Source organism: Lactuca sativa, chromosome 2 (assembly GCF_002870075.4).
Source record: "Lactuca sativa cultivar Salinas chromosome 2, Lsat_Salinas_v11, whole genome shotgun sequence".
NCBI classification, from domain to species: domain Eukaryota; kingdom Viridiplantae; phylum Streptophyta; class Magnoliopsida; order Asterales; family Asteraceae; genus Lactuca; species Lactuca sativa.
The window spans coordinates 232,432,915-232,460,511 of NC_056624.2; the positions used below are offsets into that span (position 1 = coordinate 232,432,915).

At 41.8% G+C, this 27,597-nt stretch overlaps 2 protein-coding genes and 1 pseudogene across 11 annotated transcripts; 1 reads left to right on the top strand and 2 right to left on the bottom strand.

The window, feature by feature from the left end:
* Positions 1-784: 784 nt before the first annotated feature.
* On the bottom strand, positions 785-13,443 carry LOC111888843 (glutenin, high molecular weight subunit DY10-like; annotated as a pseudogene).
* A 1,314-nt stretch (positions 13,444-14,757) lies between these two features.
* Positions 14,758-16,641, top strand: LOC111888893 (uncharacterized). 10 transcript variants are annotated; one of them, XR_006188632.2, is made up of 5 exons: positions 14,758-15,218; positions 15,285-15,699; positions 15,777-15,874; positions 16,121-16,172; positions 16,448-16,641. XR_006188632.2 is itself a non-coding variant. In XM_042899638.2 (5 exons), exons 1-4 carry the CDS (start codon positions 15,072-15,074, stop codon positions 16,147-16,149), a joined length of 354 nt encoding a protein of 117 aa, XP_042755572.1. In that variant the 5' UTR covers positions 14,761-15,071; the 3' UTR covers positions 16,150-16,172; positions 16,448-16,641. The 10 variants fall into 10 exon arrangements, 8 of the variants coding, with proteins under 8 accessions (XP_042755572.1, XP_042755569.1, XP_042755573.1 ...); XR_006188631.2 differs by having other exon boundaries at positions 14,759-15,218; positions 15,780-15,874; XM_042899638.2 differs by having other exon boundaries at positions 14,761-15,218; positions 15,614-15,699; positions 15,777-15,868.
* A 1,606-nt stretch (positions 16,642-18,247) lies between these two features.
* On the bottom strand, positions 18,248-19,297 carry LOC111888842 (acidic endochitinase SE2). The gene has a single exon (XM_042899641.2). The coding sequence runs from the start codon at positions 19,216-19,218 to the stop codon at positions 18,319-18,321; it is 900 nt and encodes a 299-aa protein (XP_042755575.1). The 5' UTR covers positions 19,219-19,297; the 3' UTR covers positions 18,248-18,318.
* Positions 19,298-27,597: the final 8,300 nt, after the last annotated feature.

A 27,597-nucleotide genomic window follows, 5' to 3' on the forward strand; every position in this document is an offset into this window, starting at 1 on the left:
AAATCAGTAGAGTTGTAACAGAAATTTACAAACTAATAGTTCTAATAACCTAATGTGTGCTTCACTATAAACAAGATTTGTGCTGATTTTTTTAAATGTGTGCCTCACTTGTCTCCACTCTTCCTTTGTAACATCATTCAAGGACTCTAAATCTATGAATTTGCTCAAAGTATCTATATTGCCTGCAAAAAAAAAAGCATAACTACAAAATAAGTGTGAAGATGGATTATTACATTGTAAGAGAAGTTAAGAACCTTGAGCTTCCTCCAATGGGATACATGGGTAGTCAGAATTGATACACTTTGCAACATGTATATCTCCTAATGCAAGATCAACTTTATTTCTCCAACCGGAAGGCCAAATGAACCTCTTTAGTTTATCCTTAAAAGAGAAACATCAATTAAATTATTAGATTATTTATTTATTTTGAAAAAAGTAGTCGAAAAATATTAAACACCTGACCAAAGCCAGCATTTACAAAATCATTCACAAATGTAGCTGCCAGGTTTTGCCTGGCTGAATCAACACTTGCACCAACACTTGCCCGCCCATCCAGTAAGTGTGCCTAAATAAAGATAAATTATTTGTTAATTATAAATTATAAATTATAAATTATAAATATGATATAAAAATTATGAAATGGTCCAACCTTATATATGTCTTTCTCCATGACTTCAATATATCGAGCAAGGGTAACCAACATTATATATGTCTTTGGGAGATTTGGGCACCAACACTTACCACAATAATATAACCAACATTCTCTACTCATCTTACCTGATCATCAACTTTGTTGAGGTGAAGCTTTAGCAACCGCACCACCACCACCACTGATACCCTAACTTGCTTGGGTTGCCGGAGCAGCCGTTTCGCCGGCATATGCAGGAGGTTGCTGGGGGTAACCACCACCATATGAGCCTCCATATGCTGCTGCCCATACGCTGCTTGGGCATACCCTGCAGCAGCACCACCATAAGGAGGGCGCTGACCGCTTGCATCCGCCTGCCCATAACCACTATAAGGAGCTGGTTGGGCATAGCCACGACCTTGTGGGGCAGCATTAGGAGACTGTTGTGGCGGCGGCTGTCCATAAGCCTGTGGAGTAACAGGAGGCTTCTGTCCATAGCCACCATATCCAAAAGGCGGCTGGGCCCCATAGGAACCATATGAAGCAGCAGCAGGCGGCGGAGGCTGAACATAACTAGATTGAGCTCCAAATGCAGGTGGTGGAGCTTGAGCAACAGTGGTATCAGCTTGTCCACCATATGAATCAGTTTGACCAGTTTGACCATTAGAGGTTTCATTATATCCAACTATTGGATTACCATAGCCTTGTTGATCATATCCTTGCGCATAACCAGATTGCGAGTACCCACCATACCCATCTTGACTGTAACCTTGACCCTGCTGACTGTACCCATAACCAGACCCATCTGCTGCCGCCACAATGCCACCAGGTGGTTGGGTATGGGGAGCTTGTTGCTGGTTGTAGTAATCATAACCACCATCAACACGACCAGCAGCAACACCTCCTGGTGCGGTTTACTGACCGGACCGGTCCCAGTTGGCGACATATCCGGCTGAACGAGGGTAGCCGCCATATTGGGGTTGGGAGTATTGAGCGTGCTGACCGGGGTATGCACCTGGTTGCATGTAACCATAGCCTTGTTGTTGCATTTGGGGTGCGGGTGGGGCCCAGGTGTTTGTCTGGGGTCGAGCTAGGTAGCCTTGCTGTGAATATCCTCCTCCACCGCTTCCCATTGAGTTTCTCAGACGATTTTGCATATGATAAAAGTCATCATAATCTCAAATTAGCCAAAAAAAACATTTCTATAAACATGCATGGTAAAAATTAATTAACAAAGCATATACTTGTAATTTTATACATTCATATAAATATGGTAGGTAGAAAAAAATAGCATGGAAATCAATTACATGTTACAAGTAATCAGTAGCACAAATATTATTATTATTAGATTATTAAGGCACATTAATTAATATTGATGAGCATATATCAAGACGGGGTTTAGTGGCCTACATACCGTACTGGTCGGGTGGTATTACCGAGCTTACTCCAGCAGTACAACACAAGTGAGAAGAAGACCATCCTCTCCCTATTCGAAGTGAATGGGTACAACAATAAAAAAAAGGAGGCAAAAAACTTTACAATATATGATAGCAGTGTATCATTCTTGTCCAAAGAAATACTTATGGTTTACAAAAATGGTGAATAACACCTATAAATAGTCGGATAGGAATTAGGCAATTAATATCCTCAATCAAACCCCAATATGCAGAAATCTCTTTAACAATGATATATGTAGCACCCGGTTCTTGGTACGTAAATCTTATTTGAGTATTTCCCTTCTTTTAGCCTTGGACTCGGCGAGTCATAGGTTCGACTCGCCGAGTGGATGCGGGACCCGGGACACGTTTAAGTTGGCGACTCGGCAAGTCCATATCCTGGACTCGGCGAGTCCATATCCTGGACTCGGCGAGTCACAGCTGTTGGATGAAACCCTAAGTTTCAGGGGTGTGCACCCTATTTAAGCGACTTATCCGCCCCAGGCCAGCCCCCATTCTCTCCCCAGAGCTCCCAACCCTCGTTTATGCTTGTTCTTTGAAGAATTGAAGCTTTGTTGTGTGCTTTTGAAGGTTTTGAAGGAGGAAGGAAGTAGATCCAGAAGAAGGGAAGCCATCCAGGCATAATTGTGTTCTTCCAGCAGTTCCTTTGAGGTATAACCCGTTTTCCCCATGATTCTATGCCTAGTACTTCATTTAGGTCTTTCTTGGACAAATCCCCAAGCTTGTATGTGCATTATATGTCGTAATAAGATGGTTGGCCTCTGGATCTAGGCAAGATTGAGCTCCAGGAGCTCAGATCTGTTAGCTTTATGGCCCCATGTTGCTTGTTCACCCTTGATCTACCCTTTTGAGGCATTTTGAGCCCTAAAATCCATATTGGTGAATATCCACACGTAAAGTTGGAAACTTTACGTGTGATTCGTGTCCTAGAAGTCCAAATCTGTGAATGGCATGGACTGGAATCGAGCAAATCTGTGTATTTAGTGGGTGCATGGCAACGACTCGGCGAGTCGTTCATATGACTCGGCGAGTCTGTTCACGAGTCTCCGAGTTTGTCCCCTTTTCGTAGTGTCGAGTGAGCAGTGAGTCACAGGGTGTGACTCAGTGAGTCGGAAGCTGAACTCATCTATGGAGGTACTCGGCGAGTCAATGCCCTGACTCGGCGAGTTCAAGGCAATCTCCTTAGATCAAGAACAGACTCGGCGAGTTGTTCATACAACTCGGCGAGTCGCAGCAGCAAGTATTCTTCGGATGAAGATGAACTCGACGACTTGTTCATACAACTCGGCGAGTAGGATGAAGGACTTGAATATCAGTTTAGAAGGAGAACTTGTCAAGTCGTCGCCTAACTCGACGAGTAGAAACGGGATTCAGGACAATTGTTTGGGTAGGGACTCGACGAGTTGGGAAGCCAACTCGGCGAGTCGGGTCAACTGAAAGTTGACTCTGACTTTGACTTAGGGCATGATCAGGGGTAAAATGGCCATTTTACCCAAAGGACAGTTAGCAGTGTTTGATTGAGTATGTTGTGGGAATTGCAGTCGGAGGATTTCCGGAGCAGCAGCAGCAGCATTAGACAGTCAGTTCCCGATCAGATCAACAGCTACTTCGAGGTGAGTTACCTTCCAGTAGCGGTGGGTCTACGGCCACAATGTCGGCCCACCAGTAGGAGTTGTATGTTAGATGATTGTCTTTGTGATATCATATAGGTTTGCTACTACCTGATATGTTGTATGCTAGCATGATATGTATATGTGATAGATGTAGAGTTCGGTTGTTAGGACCGAAGGGTAGGTCGGACACCCCAGATATGTTTGACAGTACGTGATGATATGATTTCATGCTAGCTTGTTATGTTATATGAGATAAAGGTAGTAAGAGGGGACTAGTCCCCGAGGATCGGTTGTTAGGACCGATGGGTAGTCAGCACCCCAGAATGGCTTGACACGGGTAGTCAGCACCCCAGAATGGCTTGACATGGGTAGTCAGCACCCCAGAATGGCTTGGCACGGGTAGTCAGCACCCCAGAATGGCTTGACACGGGTAGGACGGCACCCCAGAACGGCCGTACCGGGTAGTCAGGCACCCCAGAATAGCCTGGCAGTATGTATGTTATGTGTTCGTATGGTATGTGGTACGATGGGGGAACTCACTAATCTTTGTGCTTACAGTTTTCGGTTTTGGTTTCAGGTACCTCCTCAGCTAGGGGAAAGGAGCCGGCGCGGTAGCAGCATGTCACACACACACTCTCCGGTTTCCGCATTTACGAGCTTCACTGGGATTTGTACTCTGATATTTTGGATTGGGTGTATGAATTAGCTTTTAGACATGGTTCACTTTGTGTTATGGTTTGATCAAACAATGTTTTTAGTTATTAATATTTTCTAAAGTAATGTTTTAAAACAAAATTTTTGGTCGTGAAAATTGGGTCGTTACAAGTTGGTATCAGAGCCCTGATTTGAGGGATTCGGACACACCTTCGGGAGTGTCTGAACTCAAATCGAGGGATTAAAAGATTTTCTAAAAGAAAATGTTTTCTAAAATTGAGAAAAGAGTTTTGAGAAAGAACGAAGTGTGTGATGTGCGCGACCGGCCGAGCTCAAGTAAGTATTCCCCAAAGTACCCATACAAGTTTATGTTATGTTTATCAGCTTTTGTAGAACGGCATGCTAGAATAGGACTAAGGATGTAGGAGTGATGCCTTATGTGCCTGCTTTATGTGTTTCAGTTGTATGAGAATTGCGTGCTAGATATTGAGTAGACAGTAAGTAGGATAGCCTGATTAGGTTATGCCTGGTAGTATGAGCTTAGCACTAAATGCTAGCTCAATTCCTGAAAGTAGATAGAGTTAATTGAGATTGTTACCCTTATCTGAATGTTGCTTGCTTCGTGCTACGTGGGACTCTGAATAATGGGTGTTAGCCATTAGGCGAATGCGTCACGTCACATGTGATCAGGGTTGAATAATCTTAGAGTGCCGGATTCGATCCTACTGTGCAGCTCTTGTTTGAGTCCAACCGTTGTAGGGACGAGTCGGGTACTCGAAGGATTATCTGAGCCTCGTCACATGTGATGGTATTCGGGTAATGGCTAATTGGCATTACAAGGAGGCCTGCAGCAGCTGAGGACTGGTTAGAGTAGAGATTTCCATAGGGCAAGCCTAGGATGAGTATAGCAGTGATCAGCAGTAGTGAAAGGGATCTGGTGGAGTCGAGGCATTCCTTGAAGAAGGTACGGATAGATGTGGAAGGTAGTATGGGCCCGTACTACTGAAAGCAGAGGATCCGTACCCGAACCAAGGAAGGCCAAGATAAGACCAGGGAACTTGTAAGTAGTTGTGATCCCTCAGGAAGTATCAGTATCACTAATGATTGTTGTGATGTATTGTAGAATGGTGGTACTTCGATCGAGGCCGGTAGATGGCGGTTCAGGAGAGGGGTCAGGTTCGGGATCAGGTTCCGAGCCGGTTGATGAGGGACTACGCGATTTCATCGCGTCAGAGATCACCAGAGGCATCCTTGAGTCGACCCCCATTCTCTTTGGGTCGATCAAGGAAGGGATCATGGAGTTGATGGAGGATCGCCTTCGGGCATTCGGGAGTGATATGGCATCTAGCCAGTCAGGATCTCGCACACTGTCCTTCAAGGACTTCAGGGGCAGTGGTGCGCCGGATTTCCATGGGGTGAAAGACCCCATTGCTACCAGGCGATGGATTGCAGACATCGAGTCTGCCCAGTTGACTAGCTTCTGCCCTGAGGGGTCGAAGGTGAGGTATGCAACAGGGTGTTTACGGGACCGAGCCCGAGATTGGTGGGAGTCAGTGGGTGACTCGTTGGGAGCCTCAGCTACCAAGGCTATGACCTGGTCGGACTTTGTGACCAGGTTCAGGGCAGAGTTTGCGCCGGCTGTCGAGCTTCAGCAGCTGGCCAGGGAGTTTCTAGACATGAGGCAGACGACGGAGACTGTGGCGGAGATCACCGCCAAGTTCCGGGAGAGGGCTTTGTTGGTGCCCCAGTATGCTGGTGACGAGGACATGAGGAGGACTCGTTATCATGATATGCTACGAGCTGACATTCGGGAGCATGTTAGCTTTTCGGCTTGCCCTACCTTGGACTCTATGATTGCCAGGGCAAGGGAGAGGGAGATAGATTTGGAGCACATCCGGAAACGGAAATTAGAGGAGGATCAGGCAGGAGGGGCTTCGGGGAAGAAGCCCAAGGGATCAGATGGTAGGCCAAAAGGCCAGTCAGGACCGAGCCGCTGCAGGAAATGCGGCAGGCCGCACGAGGGGGCGTGCAGGATGGGATCATCAGGCTGCTACAAGTGCGGCAAGACTGGGCACATCAGCAGGGATTGCACTGCTCTGGCAGTAGTCATTCAGACATTAGAGTTGCTGTGTTTCCACTGCAACCAGAAGGGCCACAAGAAGGCCAATTCCCCCCAGTTGACAGTCTCAACGCCAGTGAAGGCGCCAGCTCCAGCGACCCTGTGGATCACGGATGGCCAACAGGGCAAGGCAGAGGCTCCAATGGTGAGGATTCGAGCATTTCAGCTGACTACCGAGGAGGCACGTGCCGCACCCGATGTGGTGACGGGTATGATTCTTTCCCTCTATCTTATTTTTATGATGTTATGTTATTGATATGTGCTCTGTATGTATATGTATGCATTAGGATCGTTCCATGTGAACGGCCTCCCAGTTCAGGTGTTATTTGATTCGGGTGCATCCCGATCATTCGTTTCCCTTGCGCTTAGCAAGAAGTTTCATGAGTCATCAGGCGAGTTAGATTGCCCTTTGGAGGTGGAGAGTGCTGATGATCGATCGGTGCGAGCATCGATGGTATTTCGAGATTGCGTGTTGCGTTTGTTCGAGGAGCGCTATTTGGTAGATTTGGTTCCCATTCCGTTGTGTGGGAACAAGGTGATTATAGGCATGGATTGGCTGAGCCCTAATGGGGCGGTGATAGATTGCGCGCAGCAGCTAGTGCGGGTCAGGACCCCAAGCGGGGGAGAGTTAGTGATTCATGGTGAGAGGCCTCAGTATGGACCTGCTGTATGTTCAGCAGCGCGGGCTAGGCGCTACCTTCAGCAGGGATGCGCAGGATATGACGCGTATGTGATGGATACCCGGGAGCCGGGTAAGGCGACAGTGAGCGAGGTTCCTGTGGTCCGAGACTTTGCAGATGTTTTTCTAGAGGAGCTTCCTGGGATACCTCCGGAGCGACAGGTTGAATTTAGGATTGACCTTGTTCCTGGTGTGGCTCCGATAGCCAAGGCACCGTATCGGTTGGCTCCTCCTGAGATGCAGGAGTTGTCTACGCAGCTGCAGGAGCTGCTAGACAAGGGATTTATTCGTCCGAGCAGTTTGCCCTGGGGAGTCCCGATTTTGTTTGTGAAGAAGAAGGACGGGTCGCATCGGATGTGTATAGATTATCGAGAGTTGAACAAGGTAACGGTGAAGAACTGTTACCCGCTCCCGAGGATTGATGACCTCTTTGACCAACTTCAGGGAGCATCTTGGTTCTCCAAGATTGATTTAAGTTAGGGTTATCATCAGATGAGGGTCAGGGAGGAGGATATGCAGAAGACCGCGTTTCGGACGCGCTATGGCCATTATGAGTTCGTGGTGATGCCGTTTGGGCTCACCAATGCTCCTGCCGCGTTCATGGACCTCATGAACCGCGTGTGCAGACCGATGCTGGATCGGTCTGTGATAGTCTTTATCGATGACATCTTGGTTTATTCCAAGACTCGGGAGGAACATGAGGAGCATCTGAGGGAGGTGTTGGAGACCCTGAGGAGGGAGAGCTTGTATGCCAAGTTCTCCAAGTGTGAGTTTTGGTTGTGCGAGGTGCGATTTCTTGGACACCTCGTCAACCAGAACGGGATTCTGGTCGATCCGGCCAAGGTCGAGGCCGTGATGAGATGGGAGGTTCTGAAGTCTCCATCTAAGATTCGGAGTTTCCTGCGATTGGCAGGCTACTATCGGAGATTTATCCAGGATTTCTCCAAGATAGTCGTGCCCCTGACGCGGCTGACGAAGAAAGTCGTGGTCTTTCGGTGGGGACCCGAGCAACAGGCTGCATTTGAGATGCTGAGACAGAAATTGTGCGAGGCGCTGATCTTAGCCCTGCCAGAGGGCGTAGAGGATTTTGTGGTTTATTGTGATGCGTCCATTTCTGGGTTGGGCGCGGTACTGATGCAGAGGGTGCATGTGATTGCCTACGCTTCGAGGCAGCTCAAGCCTCACGAGGCGAACTACCCGACGCACGATTTGGAGTTGGGGGCGGTGGTTTTTGCCCTCAAGATTTGGCAGCATTACCTCTACGGGGTTCGATGTACCATCTACACGGACCACAAGAGTTTGAGGTACCTCATGGATCAACCGAATCTGAACATGAGGCAGTGTCGATGGTTGGACGTGGTGAAGGATTATGATTGTGAGATCCTTTACCACCCGGGGAAGGCCAATGTGGTGGCCGATGCGCTTAGCCGCAGGGCGGCGCCGATCAGGGACGTTTGCATGAGGATGACCGTGGTGACTCCCCTGATGGAGCAGATTCGGGAGGCTCAACAGGAGGCTATCAAGGATGAGCATCGAAAGAGCGAGCGTGTGGTGGGTCAGGTTTCCTCCTTTGATTATAATAACCGAGGACTATTGACACTACACCGTAGGGTGTGGGTGTCGTATCACGGAGGCGTGCGCCAGATTTTGATGGAGGAGGCGCACAAGTCCCGATTCTCTATTCATCCCGGGGCGACGAAGATGTATAGGGATCTTCGTCTAGACTATTGGTGGCCCTGCATGAAGCGGGAAGTGGCATGGTACGTCGAGCGATGTTTGACCTGCAGGAAGGTCAAGGCCGAACATCAGAGACCGCATGGCAAGATGCAGCCGTTGGATATTCCACTGTGGAAATGGGAAGATATCACGATGGATTTTATCACGAAGCTTCCCAGGACCGCACGTGGAGTGGATTCGATTTGGGTCATCGTGGATAGATTGACCAAGAGTGCTCACTTTATTCCGATTCAGGAGAGCATATCGGCCGAGAAATTGGCCGACATCTATATCAGGGAGATTGTGGCACTGCATGGGGTGCCAGTATCGGTGATCTCGGACAGGGATGTGAGTTTTACTTCCAAATTTTGGAAGAGATTCCATGACGAGTTGGGCACTCGTCTGCATTTTAGCATTGTCTTTCACCCGCAGACGGATGGTCAGAGCGAGCGGACCATCCAGACTCTGGAGGATATGTTGCGGGCGTGCGTGCTAGACTTCGGTGGTAGCTGGGATACCTATCTTCCCCTGGCTGAGTTCTCCTACAACAACAGCTATCACGCGAGTATCGACCGCCCTCCCTTCAAGATGTTGTACGGACGGAGGTGCAGGACCCCGATATGATGGGGTGAAGTTGGCCAGAGGGTCATGGGGAGCACCGAAGTGGTGCTCAAGACGACCGAGAGGATCCAGCAGGTCCGGAGCAGGCTTTAGACTGCTCAGAGTCGGCAGAAAAGTTATGCCGATAAGCGTCGATCCGACTTAGAGTTCCAAGTCGGGGATATGGTTCTCCTGAAGGTGTCGCCCTGGAAAGGCGTCATTCGATTCAAGAAGCGGGGCAAGTTGGGCCCGCGATTTATCGGACCATTCAGGGTCGTAGCCCGGGTAGGCAAGGTAGCGTATAGGTTGGATCTACCAGCCGAGCTCAGCCAGATCCACAGCACTTTCCATGTTTCTCAGTTGCAGAAGTGCTTAGTGGACGATTCAGCAGTAGTGCCTTTGGAGGATATTCAGGTTGATGACAGCCTGAATTTCATTGAGCGCCCAGTTGCAATCCTCGACAGGAAGTCGAAGGATTTGAGGAACAAGAGAGTCTGTTCGCGAGTCTCCGAGTTTGTCCCGTTTTCGTAGTGTCGAGTGAGCAGTGAGTCACGGGGTGTGACTCAGTGAGTCGGAAGCTGAACTCATCTATGGAGGTACTCGGCGAGTCAATGCCCTGACTCGGCGAGTTCAAGGCAATCTCCTTAGATCAAGAACAGACTCGGCGAGTTGTTCATACAACTCGGCGAGTCGCAGCAGCAAGTGTTCTTCGGATGAAGATGAACTCGACGACTTGTTCATACAACTCGGCGAGTAGGATGAAGGACTTGAATATCAGTTTAGAAGGAGAACTTGTCAAGTCGTCGCCTAACTCGACGAGTAGAAACGGGATTCAGGACAATTGTTTGGGTAGGGACTCGACGAGTTGGGAAGCCAACTCGGCGAGTCGGGTCAACTGAAAGTTGACTCTGACTTTGACTTAGGGCATGATCAGGGGTAAAATGGCCATTTTACCCAAAGGACAGTTAGCAGTGTTTGATTGAGTATGTTGTGGGAATTGCAACCGGAGGATTTCCGGAGCAGCAGCAGCAGCATTAGACAGTCAGTTCCCGATCAGATCAACAACTACTTCGAGGTGAGTTACCTTCCAGTAGCGGTGGGTCTAAGGCCACAATGCCGGCCCACCAGTAGGAGTTGTATGTTAGATGATTGTCTTTGTGATATCATATAGGTTTGCTACTACCTGATATGTTGTATGCTAGCATGATATGTATATGTGATAGATGTAGAGTTCGGTTGTTAGGACCGAAGGGTAGGTCGGACACCCCAGATATGTTTGACAGTACGTGATGATATGATTGCATGCTGGCTTGTTATGTTATATGAGATAAAGGTAGTAAGAGGGGACTAGTCCCCGAGGATCGGTTGTTAGGACCGATGGGTAGTCAGCACCCCAGAATGGCTTGACACGGGTAGTTAACACCCCAAAATGGCTTGACATGGGTAGTCGGCACCCCAGAATGGCTTGAAACGGGTAGTCAACACCCCAGAATGGCTTGATACGGGTAGGACGGCACCCCAGAACGGCCGTACCGGGTAGTCAGGCACCCCAGAATAGCCTGACAGTATGTATGTTACGTGTTCGTATGGTATGTGGTATGATGGGGGAACTCACTAAGCTTTGTGCTTACGGTTTTCAGTTTTGGTTTCATGTACCTCCTCAGCTAGGGGAAAGGAGTCGGCGCAGTAGCAGCATGTCACACACACACTCTCCGGTTTCCACATTTACGAGCTTCACTGGGATTTGTACTCTGATATTTTGGATTGGGTGTATGAATTGGATTTTAGACATGGTTCACTTTGTGTTATGGTTTGATCAAACAATGTTTTTAGTTATTAATATTTTCTAAAGTAATGTTTTAAAACATAATTTTTGGTCGTGAAAATTGGGTCGTTACAATATATTTGTAGTTCTTCTCTCTTTAGCCATACCAACTTCAAGTAGGTGTCACCAAAACTCCAACTACCCCAACACCCACTGAATCATACTAACAACAATATCAGCAACAAGACATAATATTCGAGTCCTTAAACCCTTTATATGCTTAATATAACTATATTAGATATCCATATAAACCCTAGATTTATCATATTCATAACCAGGTTTGTAATATATATATATATATATATATATATATATATATATATATATATATATATATGCATATTTCATTGTTAGAACCCCAATAAGACACACTCATCAGTTAATTCTAACAACTGTAAGTATAGATGACAAAGTTCCAACTTCCAACAGCCCTGCAGAGGCAATCCGATCCAATATACAAATATGCTCCCTTCTTTTCATTATGCAATATATGTATCTGCATGCATTTACCATTCAGACAGTTGTTGATTCCAAAGAGCAACACCAACAGAAATCCGCAACCTCAGATTGTACATGTAGAATATAGGGAATAGAAGCACGTGGTGGCAATTTATCAAGTTTATGGATTATGGTATAAGATGATCTCAAAATATATATATTCTACAATAAGAGACCAAATAAGAAGGGCATAAATGGGAGGTGTAAGAACCTTTAACTAAAAGATACCCAACTTGTCTTAAATTAGCAGAAAGTTCTTTAAAAAAAACCTTTAAAGAGTTTCATTTTGAGTCATGCAGCCATTGGATTCACATATTGAGAAATCAAAGTATACTATGTTATCCAAGTAAGAATAAAGATGCTATGTATACTGAAAAGCAAGTGCAATCTAGCATACAGTTTCTGAAACCAAGCTGATGCTTGGTCTCCTTGTAAAACTGCACATACCTTACTGATTACTTCATTAACCAACTGTTTTGCAGCCTCAATCTGCTCACTGGATCCATCTATCTGTACTGCCCTCTCTGTTGAAGTATCACCAGGGGGTGGGTGTAGTGATATCACCTGATAACCGGTACAATAATCTTTTCAGCTATAATCATTTCTCTTGTCAAGTGTAGTCCTCAAAGAAAGACTTTAACACTCGACATAGAAGATAAGCTTATAGAGAACAGAGAAACTTAAATAGACCTGAATACGAGCTCCTGTAATGGCTTGCATATTCTTTATGGTCTCTTGCAAAGCGTCCCTATCCTCATCATCCCCACACATCTCTTCATCAGCCTCAAAACGTGTTCCCTACGTTATGTAACATCTTTATAATTACAAATCACATACTTCAACCTCATCAAAATGCTAAACTTTTTCATCTATAATAATAACTCGTTTGCTCAAAAGAAAGTTTTTCACTCGAAATGTAAATGGAACATAATCTCTCATGAATGAAATTCAGCGGTAAAATTAAATATTATTTCAGACAATTTTTTGATCAAAAGAATATACGCCCCTTTCTTTAGCATTGACTTGTACCTAAACATAAAAAAACTTGTAATCAGAAAAAAATACTCTTTGGTGCGTTTTACCAAACACCTTATGTGCAGAGACAGAGAGAGGTACCACTTTCTCCATATTATCCATCTCCATAACAAGTGTGTTTCTGCATACAGAGAAAATAAAATTATCTAGATTCCATAAGTAAAAGTAGATGATTTGATTAAGAATTTATTTGACATAGCGAGTCAGTATCACAATCTTGAAACACGCTCCTGTTTAGAAAATACATCAAATTGATAATACACAGGTAAAGAACTTATAGGCGTTGGAGAAGAGGGAGTTGGGAGGAAACGTTGAAGGAAGAGACAGTGAGGTAGAGCCGATGGATGGTTCCTAGGGTTTTCTGAATTGAATTGATGACTTGGTTTAGGTTTTGCTTGGGATCGGTGGATGACGAGGTAGTTGTCGTAACTATTGATTCAGCAGGTGAAGCATCGATGTGATGGTGGTAGAAGGTTTTAGGTTTTTTCTCATAGAGTGATGGAAGCAGAGCATCATAGAAGGGTGTGATGGCGGTAGTGGAGGCGGTAGGTTGCTCGGCCGTAACAAAAGAGGATAGAGAAGAAGAGGGAGAATAACGATTACCTTGAAGACGTTTCATGATCGATAGTGTTTGTGTGTGGAAGTCATGAGGGATAATCAGAGACAGATATGAGGAAGAAAGCGTGTTGAGAAAGCGGTACATTCAACTATTCAACCACAATCATGATCAATGATTGTTGTAGAGGCCAGAGAACACTGAGAACTTCATTCTTGAAAAAAGCCCTAGCAAGAATGGTTCCTGCGATTTTGTGGAATTTAGGATAGTTAAAAAATAACCCCTGCATTCTATTATGATATCGAAAATCAAGCTCAAGATAACATATAAGAGAAGAATCGAACCTGCTTCTGCATCAATCGAACGTAGGGCTTGTAAGGAGAAGGGATCTTTGACTGGTGAAAACAATGGAGAAAAGAACACAAGGCGGGGTTTTTAACTTTTTGGATTTCGTTTCCCCCCTTTGTTATTAACAGAGAACATGCGTTTCCTAAAAAATTATAAAACGATATGCTTATACGACACGCTCTTTTTAATAAGTGCCCTCCGTGTTTTTTCTTTTTTTGTTGTGACACAAATTTAGGGGCACACAAAAATGTGCGTCCAAAATTCTTCAAATTTCTAAAGATCTAACAGCTTTTTTAGGTCACACACTTTTGCGTATCATTAATCAGCGCGTGTCGTAAATTGCACGTCGTAAAAGGTTGTTTTTCTTGTAGTGCCTCCTTCCTTCTCACTATTCAACCCTCCATCCTTCATCGATCATCCTCCTCCTCTAGATGTCGGTGCCTTCCAGACTAGTGGCCGCCACAATAGTCGTTGACGTCGACGTCCACAGTTGCCGCCGACATCCATTGCTCCCTCCATATCATCGACGACTCCCTCCACCACCGATCTTTTTCCTCTTCTCACCATCGATCTTCTTCAATCTCTCACTATCGGATTTTCCCCTAAAAAAAGGTTTGCACCTCTTGTTTCTGATTTCACCAAAAAAAAAGCTTGTGAAATCAGATTTTGTTGCTTAAATGTGTTATGAAATCATATTTGTGATATCATATTTTTTTATTATTGTTATATGGTTGCTAAAATTATTTTGATTGTTGTTATTCTGCTTATAATGATCTTTTGTTTCAATTTTGACATATTATGTATGTTTAAATTGATCTAAATAGGGTAGAAATTAGTTGATAATCATAGCACACCAACTGTTTAATTAAAGTCCTCTAGAATCCTAGACTTTTTTTCTTGCAAGTATGACACTACAAATAAAATTACATTTAGTTACACATTTTATTTTGTTCCACTGTATCATTTTTTTTAGTGGCACATGTATTTATGTATATCTACTTAAAATTCTATTTTTAATGTCCCGCTCCTAATTCCCTCCATGGTCCGCTCTTTTTTTTGGTGAAATCAAATAGTCCACTCTTTTTTCGTGAAATCAAATGGCACAAAGGAATAGAGCACTCATAGTTTCATCCTTACAAACTTACTGCCGCTTCTCCAAGCCACCTCTCCACCTCTCTTTCTCTCCTCACCACGACGATCAATGGAGCAACACTATTTATCTTCCTCACGGACCTCACCAACAACACCACAACACTGTCTTGATCTTCTATGGATCAAACATACACCTCCAATAATCCCCCCAATATCGAGGCTTTTTCATCTATCACATCATATATTCAAATATGATGTATGCTATATTTCGGAGGTCAATCGCATATGTATGTCACATAGGATCGGATGGTATGGTATATAAAATCATATTTATCGCACATTGGAGTAGATTTAGGGTTTTCGCCGATTCTCTCATGATGAACACGGATCCTAATCAGGTATGCATTCTTCAATAATTTCACTCTCCTTCAACCTGAAAACAATTGGCTAACTGATTGCTTCAGTCTCAGCGTTGGATATTTGGGAAGTTCTTGAAGAACCCTTCAAGTTTCCATCAAGTACTAGATCAACAATATTCAAAGGATTAGTTAATAATTTGATTGATTTTTGATTTCTGTGAAAAGTTCAAGTATTCAATCCTATTTTTATGTTTTGAAATAAGTTTGGGTGAAGAAATTTATGAAGGGATTTAAAATATAGATGAATTTTTTGATGCACATAACTTGTTTGATGAAATGTCTAAGATAAAAAGTTCAAGTTAAAGTCCACATTTTAATTAAGAAGAAGGTGAAGATGAATCATATTTTGAGTGATGTTTTTTTTTGTCATTCAGGTGCAGTACGTGTTGTCGATGCAGATGAGAGGCAGAAGTTCTCTGAGAAGGTCATTGTGCTGCTTCTTATTGTTGACGCCATTGAGGTAAATTGCAATTTTTATACCATTGACATGATGAGTTTTGTAATGTGTAGTTTTTGAGGAAATGGTTTTGATTGTAGCAGGGGGCTGATATCATGGTTAGGGCTACCAAAAAGGTCGATGGTGGATGAGCTAGAAGCAATGCTGGACCTGGTGGATCCGCAGCCAAGAGGTGATGGTAAGCTTATTCCCCTGATTTTGTTTGATTTGTGTTCAATTTTCAGAAATGGGTTTGAACCATCAACTTTGTTACATTTCTTTATTGAAATGGGATTGTCTAATTGTCTTGCTGAATGGTTTATAGAATATGAACTTATTTCACTCCAATTTATGATTTTTTTTCTTTGATATGATGAACTAATTTATGCTTTAAAACTGATTTTGCGTTGATTGTTACTCTCGATGATTAATTTGTGTTCAACAGGTTTGATACATTTGGTTGCTTTTTTTTAATGCTTATGTGGCCCAAGAAAAAGGTACATAGCTGAAATGGTTTTGTTAACAATTTTTTTGTTTAGTGGAATTTTATTGTTTAACAGAGGACATGAATAAGATTTATGCTCAACTGTTTTGCATTTCCAACTTAGTTACTTTGTATTTGTTCCATGTTTAATGGATTTGTTTAACATTTTTTATTAGTTATGTCTCTTCGTACATGAATAAGAATATAAGATATATGCTTATTGTTTAATAATTTTTATTAGCTATGTCTCTTTGTAGTTAACAGTTTTGTTTCCCTTTCCAATTCCAGGTTTCAAAGGAAGGGAACAAGAAATGGAGCAAGAAATGGTAGTCCAATGAGATGGAAAATTACTAAAGATTTTAGATGTAAAGACGGGATCACAAAAACATTTGAAAATCCTTGTGTTTTAAATATTGATAATATTGTTGTTAGAAAAGTTTGAATTAAATTAATGATATTATGTTTTTTATTTATTATCTTAATTGTCTTGTTATTATTTTATAATCCGTTTAAAATTAAAAAATCAGACCTAATTTATGAATATAGTTTTTCTGTGGTAAAAAAAGTGTCACCAAGCATAAAAATAATATTTATTTTAACAGTTAAATAGTGGCATAAAAATAGTGCCACTAAAACTACAATTGTTTTAGTGGCATAATAAAAAGTGTCACTAAAATTTAATAGGGCTGTAGCGACACAACTGAAAAGTGCCACTAAAGGCCTTTAGTGGCAGCGCTATTAGTGGTATTTTTTTTGGTTTTCAGTGGCATTTTTTCTATGCCACTAATTGTCATTTTATTTGTAGTGTGAAATACGTAAATGATTATAGACTTTGGTGTTACAAGAGCAAAGTTTTGAATGGGTGAAAAAAAAAATCAATTTTATTGGTACCTATTGCTAAAGTTATTTATTTCTAGTGCAAGAAGTTTATAATCATTAACATATGGTGTTCATTAACTTGATGTTATCATTTTTCTATGACTCGATGGTCTCTTTCAAGGAATGCAAAACTCCCAAATGCTATTAAAGATTCTTGTTTATTCATCTTTTTTGTTTTATTTACGTGTAAAATAGTGTCATCTTTTGGTGTTTTGAAAGTTGTAATCAATGTAATTATAACAAAAGTATAATTTGGCTTTAATTTTAATCACCTTTTGATTGTTAATCATTATTTTGTAATGGTTTTTGTTTGAGCTCTAGATTGGTAATCAGCATAAAGTTGGGATTTTATTTTTTATAATGGTCAAGTTTCAAAATGATAACATTTTTACAATGAAAAAGGCCATGATCTTTAATACCATTAGCTTTATAAACTTTATCTCAAGTTTAACAATGATAGTTGTAAGAATTATATTTTAATATTATAAAATTATAATTATTTAATATTTAATATTGAAAAACTCTTTTAAGTTAAAAAAATCGGTTTATTTCAATTTTATTTTATTTTAACAGTTTGCAAAAGTTAAAAAACAAATAGTCTTATTCTTATAGATTGCAGACGTTTGATTCACATCTTCTATTGCAGAAAGATGCAGATATGGTCCGAAGACTGCAAACCTTTTGCCTATGAAAAAACAAACAACACCTAAAAAAACCGATTTGTATCAACTTTTTTGAATTTAGGTTTATAAAATACCAGAAAAGGTTTTGCAGCAATTATTGAACTCCAATAAATTATGTATCTCTATTATAAATAGAAAAAATTTGGATGCCAATTAATACAAATCTAAAAAACGATTTGTTTTGCCACCTCTAAAACTCGTCCCTTTTGGATCATTTAACACTATTAATTATCACAATGAACCAGAAAGTATTTGTGTATTTGTAGTGGATATATAGTTATTACATCATATTGATTAATTAAAAATAGAATACCATCCTCAACACACATATGCATCAATTACATGCATAGACCATATGATCGTCCATGTTCATACTTCGTATCCCAGAAGATATGAACTTATTCATATATATATATATATATATATATATATATATATATATATATATATATATATATATATATATATATATATATATATATATATATATATATATATATATATATATATATATATATATATATATATATATATATATATATTATAATTTAACCGACCACATACTTAAATTAATATATATGCGTATGCATGGATGCATCAAACACTGTTTTTGATAGCGGCGCTGTATCCAGTTTGTTGATCATAGAAGGTGTTCCATAGCATTACCCCAGCATACTTGGGAGAAGTCTTGATGAATGGAAGAACAGTTAGAGTAAGAAGATCCGCCGGAATGTATCCACTGAGGGCAGCTCCGGCCGGGGCAGCGGGCAGACCCAAGAAAATACGACTGGAGGTCACCTGAGCAGTCCAGCGGTTCCATGCAGCTAATAAAGCAACAGCATTCGCTCCATACTCGCACTGCCGGTTGTTATAGAAACGCACCCAGACGTAGTCGAACAGCCCAACACCAAGATGAGCGTCAGCTGGGAATAAGCACGGGACTGCAGCAGATAAATAGAGTTTTTTCTGCAGCTGGGCCTGGGATGATGAGCTGTGCACCTTTAAAGAGGTAGCTACGTCAGCCCAGAACTGTCCTGATCCTGATCCTGCCTCGATGTTAAAGTTGATTCCGTCAAAAACAACGTCACCGAACGGCCGGGAACTGGACTGGCCACCGAGAAAGGTGTTCCATATGTAATCGGAAAATTGCTGTGCATCTTGAGAGACAGAGTAGCTACCGTCTAAAGAAAGAAACACCTTCACACCTTGGCTCTGGCATGCTCGTATGTCAGGGATTAAGCCGGAGCAAGTGGCAGCAGAATCACGGTGATCAGTGCCGGCTGGGTTTTGAAGTGATGTAGTTTGGACGTTGGAGGCGGGAATATCGGCTTGGACAACAGCAGCAACTGAGAAGACGTAGACAAACAGTCCTTCGTTGTCGATTCCGATGGATATGTTGGGGCTGGATTGTGAGTGTACTGGAAAGAAAAAGAATGCAAGATTAATGGAGATAAGGAGTAGAAGTGCATGTGCATGCTTGGAATTAATGGAAACCATGTTTTCAGATAATTACTACTAGTAGTATTTAATTATGTTGTTGTTGTAAGTTGTTTGTGCGAGAGAAGGGCTCCCAGCTTATTTATAAGCAAGCAAGCAAGCATGCATATGGAATATAAGCCAAGTGGGTTGATCAGAACTGAAGTGTCATCATATAAAACAGATAAATTAATTAACAACTTGTTCCTATACTTCAATCTTATTCAAATTGTGAGAGATTCACGGATTGTAACTAGGTGATATGCTAGCCAAAGAAAGAAAAAAAGTTTTTATTTTTTACTAATATTATAACACGCTCAAAATCCTATGCAAAAAATGGGTTGTTTTTAAAATGGTTTGATGGACCCATAAACTAATCAAATTGGTTGTTTATATTTTCAAAATTTACCCAGCCCTATTACTTACATTCAAAATTATATATACATCTTTATGTATCTTATTTCCGTTTCTGTACATTTTTATATAAAATTAATATAGACCAAACAAAATAGAAACTTTAGAAACATAAAAATAAAATAAAATTCCACCAAAAAATTAATATATATGGACCTTATAGGATTCATTAAAAGGAAAAATGACTTATAAGCCCAATAAAGTTTTCAAACCGTTCAAAAAACTCAATTATGTTTTGTCTGTTCAAGAAAAACCTAACGAACTTAACATTTTGTCTAAAAAATCTCAACTAACTTACACTTTCGTTCACTTCTCATTTAGGGTCAACCGTCTAATGAAAGTCAACGAATGACGTTGCTTATGACGTGTAATTAAATATCGGAAAATGACTTGTAAGACTAACGAAGTTTCAAAACTGTTCAAAAAACCCCGATCATGTTTTGTTTGTTGAAAAAAACTCAACGAACTTACGTTTTTGTTTAATTCTCATTAGATGCAACCAGATTCATTAGGTATACAACTAGTTGTAAAATGACATGACATTATATTTAATGACATTGAATAAACATATTAGAATTGCCTTTATCGATTTAGGGCTTGGAAAAGAGAAAAATGAATGACGTCTGTGTTCGATCTCTTGTAATAGCTACTTCTTATTCTTCATCTCAATCGTTGATGTCCAACTCAAGATCTACAAATAAGATATTTGATGATGAAAACCCTTGTGGATGTGGACGCCCTTCTTGGATTTGGACATCTAGAACGGAGGATCATCCAAAGAAAAAAGTTCAGGGGTTGTTCGAACAAAGTTCAGGGCTTGTTCGAATAGATGGGTAAGTGTAATTGAAAGCTTTATCATGTCCATATTCTATTTGTTTGGTTTCTTTCAAAAACAAAAACTTATTAAAATGGACATGATAAAGCTTTCAGTTACACTTACTCATCTGTTAGAACAAGCCCTAAACATTATCTCGATGGCCCTCCATTCTAGATGTCCAAATCCGAGAAGGGCGTCTACATTCACAAGAGTTTGCATCATCAAATATCTTCTTTGTAGATCTTGAGTTGGACATCAACAATTGAGAGGAAGAAGAAGTAGCTATTACAAGAGATCGAACACAGACAACGTTCGTTTTTCTCTTCTCCAAGCTTTAAATCAATATATAAAGGGCAATTCTAATCTGTTTATTCCATGAAGTAGCTATTACAAGGACCTTTTGAGCTCAAAGTCCCATGAAAGCACGTAAAGGTTGTAACTTTACGTGCTAGTTCGATTGTTGAAGCATAGATCTATCTTTTGATCGAAGGTTGTACATCAAAAATCGGAGATTTAGTGAGTGGATGTGACTAACTCGACAAGTCCATTCTTGGACTCGGCGAGTCCAAGGTTTCTATCCCATATCAGTTGAGGGTCAAACGGACCCAATTGAGTGAGGAAAGGTTTTAGGGAGGGTCTCGGGGAGTGACCCAACGATCTAGACTAAGTCTTTGTTCTGGAAGTTCATGGGACTCGGCGAGTGCATGAACGGATTCGACGAGTCCAAGGCAATCTTCTAAGGATGAAGATGAACTCGACGAGTTGTTCATACAACTCGACGAGTCAAGGACATGACCTGTGTAACGGTTGATGATGAACTCGACGAGTTGTTCATACAACTCGGCGAGTCGGATGAGGATTCAGTTGATGTTCATTTAGAAGGAAAACTCGTCGAGTCATCGCCTAACTCGATGAGTAGATACGGGTATAAGGACAAATGGAAGGATAGGGACTCGGCGAGTTGGCGAGCCAACTCGGCGAGTTAGGTCAACTGGAAGTTGACTTTGACTTTGACTTGGTCAGGGGTAAAATGGTCATTTTACCCTAAGAACAGTTAGCAGTGTATGACTAATTAAGTGTTTCTGGGAATTATAGCCGGAGGATTTTCGGAGCAGCAGCGGCAACAGTCAGAGGATTCCCGCACAGTTCAGCAGCTACTAAGAGGCGAGTTACCTTCCGGTAGTGGTGGGTCTACGGCCACAATGTCGGCCCACCAGTAGGAGTCGTATGTTAGATGATTGTCTTTGTGATATTTGGTGTTTGGTGGTTGTCGAGGCCAACACAAATAATAACCCTAAATATTACACACTAAATTAGTGTATAGTGGTAAAAGGGTCGAATCCACGGAGATTGGTTCAATTTATAACTCTATGAAAAATCTCTTTGTAAAAATACTTGTAAAATAACAATAAAAATAAAATGGGGGGGGGGGGGGGGGGGTTGGTGTATTGAAATACTTGAAACAAACTAGAATTAACTATGATTTAAATAGACAATTTCAACAAAAATAAGGGTTTGGTGTAAAATCAATAAGGGAGAGATGGTTGACTTAAAGTTTCCTCACTTTGACTTTTAATCAACATATCATTAGAATCCAATGGTGCAATACTTTGATTTAAATCCTTAATTTGGCTATAGTAATCCAAGGAGCTTGAGATTACCTAGACTTTTCTTAATTGTTGAAATAGCTAGAGAAGCTCATAACAATTTCCTTAGTCAAAGCCACTATGTCACACCCCCAAACCAAGGATGGCAGAAACGTCCGGGGGTGGAGGACTTCATGTAGAGTATCACAACAACTAGTATAATAGTGCTCAAAGTAAATACAACCATCATAAATATAATTGAAAAAGTTACACCAAAGTATATGTTTACATGATTCAAATCAATTACATTATGATAAAAAATGAACTGTTTGACGATTTATCGTCCCATCCTCAAAACGTGGTTGATTTCCTGTTTCACTGAATTCCTGAGAATACAAGTAGTTTTGAAAAGTGTCAACACAAAGGTTGGTGAGTTCATGAGCTTTTGAAGGTAAGAGTTTGAAAATCGATCTTTGTAAAGAGATGTATGTTACCAAGAAAAATCCAATATTTTCCTTACACAAGTTATGTGGTCCTAAAATACCAGGACCGAAATCGAACAAGTATTCGTCATACTTAAAGATATAAAAGTGGTTTTAAATCGGCATAAAACCCTTTTTGATTTGAAAGCGTACAAGTATTTTTCCATACTTAAGGTAATTTCTATGAGTTAAATCGACATAACTAGCTAATTTAAAGTTAGAACCCGTAAATCTTATGATTGCTAATACCACATGTGAGCTATCATAACCATACTTGACATAGACGGCCTCGTAATACGACGTTCTTCAGACGTCGCCGTTAAATGACACTTGTCACCACAGACCTGCCGGTCTAGCTGTTGCAAGCAGCTCTGGTGTGGGTTTGTCAAACCCAATATAGATCTATACACAACTATCACGTTCTCCATACAAGAGATTCTGGTTAGAATTTACAGGACTTTTTGAATTGGTTACTTTGGAAGTAACCTGAAGCGAATGACTCACAAATTTATTCATTAACAAATTTACGTGAACTAAACTAAAAACCTTTGAAAAATAAGTTTGAAAAGTAAATGATACATAAACTATACCTATTATAGTTTATCCAAAACGTTTGTAATGTATAAGAACTCTTTCATGAATATGCATTTGTGCTATGAATCCATAAACTATGCTTATTATAGCTTAATATATGTGTTCTAAATGAATGAGTAATGTTATCATGAATGACTAAGTTTCAGTTTATGATGATAAACTAACAAGGAAACACATTCAATATTTAGAACTTATTGTTATACACTTTGCTCAACATAATACAAAGTGTTATGAAATTTATATGCTGTTAACTAAATTTAACCTTTCTGCGCTGTTTTAGAAAAGTCATAGAAAAATCATACGAAGTCGAAAACTAAATCCGTAAATTATGAGAGTTCCCAAAATGTGTCTAGTTTACTCATAATTTTTATCATGATTTTTAATGACCTCCAACTTGGGTGAAATAGTCCATAATCACAGACTGGTCCGGATTGGTGTTTGAAATGATAGGCAGTTTTGTAAAAATCACCATAAATTGTAGAAAAATCGTATGGAGATGTGCAAGTTTTCATTTTAAAGATAAGAACTAGAACTAATTACACCTAAAACAGTTTTTCAAACAAAAATGTTTAAGTTGTCCAAAACAGTCCGTGAATGGAGTCCAACTTTTCTGATGAAAGCTGTTAGAAAATTCTAGTTATGTTCTTGGTGTTTTAACTTGTATTCCCCCCCTAAAAACTTGAGAAAACATAAAAAGGTAGGGGTATGAACTCACCTTGAGTGATTTCAGAAGAGGATTGGTGAATAATGGAAGTAAACAATTCAAGAACACTTGAAGATGCCTTGAAGATTTTCGAGAATCTAACATCAAAGTGATGGAGTTTGTGTAAGCAATCAATGGTTTGAGTAGAATGAAGAGAAATAATCACAAGGAGGGTGAATTATACTTACCAAGAATGTGAGAAAGCTTGATACTCAGCCTTGAATCTCGAATTTTGAAGGAGAAAGTTTGAGAGAAAAGTGGAGATGGATCCTTGGTGAAATGAGAGCAAATGAGAGAAGTGAGGAGAGAGGATGGTTTGTTCCAGTTCTAAAACGTGGGAAAGGGTGATAATTGAGTGGAAAGGACATTGAAGTGACCTAGGGATGGGCTGATGGTGAATAGTGACATGAAGTGGGTATGGGAGTGGTTGCTTGTGTCATAGAATAAAGGAAAGTCAACACTCCACCTCTTGTACTTCACCCACTTTTCTTGGATAAGGTTTTATCCTTAAAAACGTGATTAATTAATAATTAAGGGGTCTTATATGTCAAAATAAAGTTTTGGGTGAAATTCCCGCGTTAAAATAATTAAAAACGAAGCTAAAATGCAAAACTACTCGAAAACCGAAAAGAAATGGACTTCCAGCGAGGCCTCTCGGTCCTAGGCCGAGGTTCGGTCCTCCTGATGCTAGGCGCGAAGCGAAGGAAGCGAAGGTAAGCAGGAAGCGAAGGGCTCGGTCCGAAACAGTTAGAAGCGAAATAGACCGAAGGCATCATGGGCGAAATGGACCGAGGCTTCGGGTTCGGGTCTTGTGCGAGGTTCGGGCCCGAGAGGACCCTTCGGGTTCGGTTCAGCAGCTTTCAGCTCAGAAGGGTTCGGTTCTTCCAGCTTCGGTTCTTAGCAGGTTCGGTCCCTATAGGGACCTTCGGTTCTAAGAGGACTTTCGGCCCTAAGAGGGGTTTTGGGTCCTTAAGAGGGGTTTCGGGTCCTCAAGCCTATTTTACTCGTTTTTACCCCGTTTCAAGCCGTTTTTGACCCGGTTAAGGGTCGGAATGAACCGAATGACTTCAAAAAGTTACGGGAACTTTTGAGAGAGATTTGGGAGAGATTTCACATACTTAGAGAGATTTGACATTCTTGGAGAGATTTCTCATACAAAGAGATATTTGGGAGAGATTTCACATACTTAGAGAGATTTGGGAGAGATTTCACATACTTAGAGAGATTTGGGAGAGATTTGACAATAGAGAGAGATAGAGTGAAAACGATTGAGAGAGGTTTCATTTGTGACCTTTATGAGTGTCCGGCTTCGCAATGCAAGGTCCGTAAACCCTGTTAAGCCTTGTTTAAGGATCTTACATACTCCCGATGAGTATGCAACATTGATTTAATGGTTTGGCTCGCCACGTATCACAGTTTTAGGTTAAGGAGATCTAGATGTACGCACTTTTCGACTTATGATCTCTCATTAGAATAGCGAGTTGTTTAGGAATTACATAATGTAAACTCTAGCACTCACGGGCAAATTGAGTCGAACGGTTTGACTTGTTGACTTCAGTTGACTTTGACTTGACCAAAAATTGACAGTTGTCACATCATCCCCCCGTTAATGGGAATTTCGTCCCGAAATTTGAATTTAGGCAAGGAGTAGGCATGAACAATCGAGTCAAGAAGTGGGGATACTTCCTAATCGACTGATTCTCGCGCTTCCAAGTGACTCCAGGTCCTTGGTTAGAATTCCAGTGAACCTTCACTAATGGGAAGCGGCGTTGCTGCGTTCACTTGACCTCTCCGTCCATGGTCACTGCGGTTCTTTCACGAAGGTGAGGCTCTTGTGGAATTCGATCTCGTCAAGGGGGATTACAAGAGTCTCGTTGGATAAATACTTCTGCAAGTTCAGGACGTGTCGGGTAGAATGTACTTTACCAAGCTCGCGGGAGTAGATTGAAGTTGCGATTATGTAACACCCAAAGTTTTGAAAAGCCAAGTAAAGAAAGAAAACCCCAATTTTAAGGGGAGACTCGGCGAGTCCAAGGAGGGACTCGGCGAGTCCGAGCGGGATCCGGGTTGAGGTGTAAGCGACCGACTCGGCGAGTCGGCCAAGGTGACTCGGCGAGTCTGGTCTGAGCAAGGAAAACCCTAAATCCGGGACTTGGAGCTTATTTAAACGTCTCATTCTCTCCCCTAGGGTTCCTTTACTGCCTCTCTAGCACATATCACTAAACCCTAGCCGCCATAATCATATTGGAGCAAAGATCTACCCTTAGTGAAGCTTTTGGAGCTTGAGAGAGAAGCTAGTCTTTGTGGAGCAAGAAGGGGGCCTTGGATCCAGAGTTGGTGGAACATTTCTGAGCATTTAAAGGTAATAAATCGTTACCTTCCCTCTTTTGTTTAATAGATCAACCTTGGCTATGTGATTTGGGGATTTTATGCCATGCTTAAGAACTATTTCAAGTTAGAAGCCTAGATCTGAAGTTGCTACTTCAGATCTGAGTGTATCTTGGCCCATAAAGCATTTGTTCTTGGGTTGATAGTGAAGCCTCTTTGTCTTAAACCATAGTTTGGATTGTTTTAAGCCTAGATCTCTTGATCTACACGTAAAGTTTGCCACTTTACGTGGGGGATAGGCCTTAGAAGTATGGATCTATGAGTTGGAAGCCCTGTTTGGCTCGAAAAGCCACTGCATGGATTAAGGACTGAATAGAATCAGCGAGTCCTTCGAGTGGACTCGGCGAGTAGCTTGAAGATGAGGAGGAACTCGACGAGTGGGATGAACAACTCGTCGAGTCGGATGAAGTTAGGCATGAACTCGGCGAGTTGGAAGAACAACTCGACGAGTTGGTTGAAGATTGCCTTGGGCTCGGCGAGTCTATTCTTGGACTCGGCGAGTCAGGTCGCGAAACCCCAAACCCTTCGAGTTGAAACTCGAATCAGCGAGTCGGGTGAAGACTCAGCGAGTTGGACAGGTCAGGACTCGGGAATAGTTGACTCGGCGAGTCATGGACTGACTCGGCGAGTCGAGTCGCGAATAGAAAGACCCTGAGCATATGAACTCGGCGAGTTATTAGGTGGACTCGGCGAGTAGGGTTGATCTGGAAGGTTGACTTTGACCAGGAGTTTGACCTTGACTGGAGTTGACCTAGTTGACCTTTGGGGGTCAGTTGGACTAAGTGTTATATTGACATTGGTAGCTCGAGGAGCTAGTGGAGCAGCAGTTCGGAGTCAGAGGTCGGGTAGCAGTCAAGAGGATTAGCGGCATCAGTTCAGCTGTCTCAGGTGAGTTTCCTTCCAGTAGGAACGGGTCTAAGGCCACAATGCCGACCCGTTTAGCTAGTAGTATTTTCCAGATTTGATTTGATGCAGTAGTTAGCATGTTTGATGCCTTCGTGGCTCAGACAAGATTTATGTGTTATGTGATCTGGGCTATGGCCTGATGTAGTATATGTGTGTTCATGCTAGTGGATATGTTTATGCTATGTTCAGTCAGCTTCGGACTTTGGTCCGATGTAGGGGACAGAGGTCCCAGTCAGCTTCGGACTTCGGTCCGATGTAGGGGACGGAGGTCCCAGTCAGCTTCAGACTTCGATCCGATGTAGGGGACGGAGGTCCCAGTCAGCTTCGGACTTCGGTCCGATGTAGGGGGCAAGGCCCCAGTTAGCCCGGACTTCGGTTCAATGCAGTTGGCAAGGCCCAGTATGTGCTTTATATGTTATTGTGTGGTATGTGGTAGATTGGGGGAGCTCACTAAGCTTCGTGCTTACGGTTTTCAGTTTTGGTTTCAGGTACTTAGTTTTCAAAGGAGGA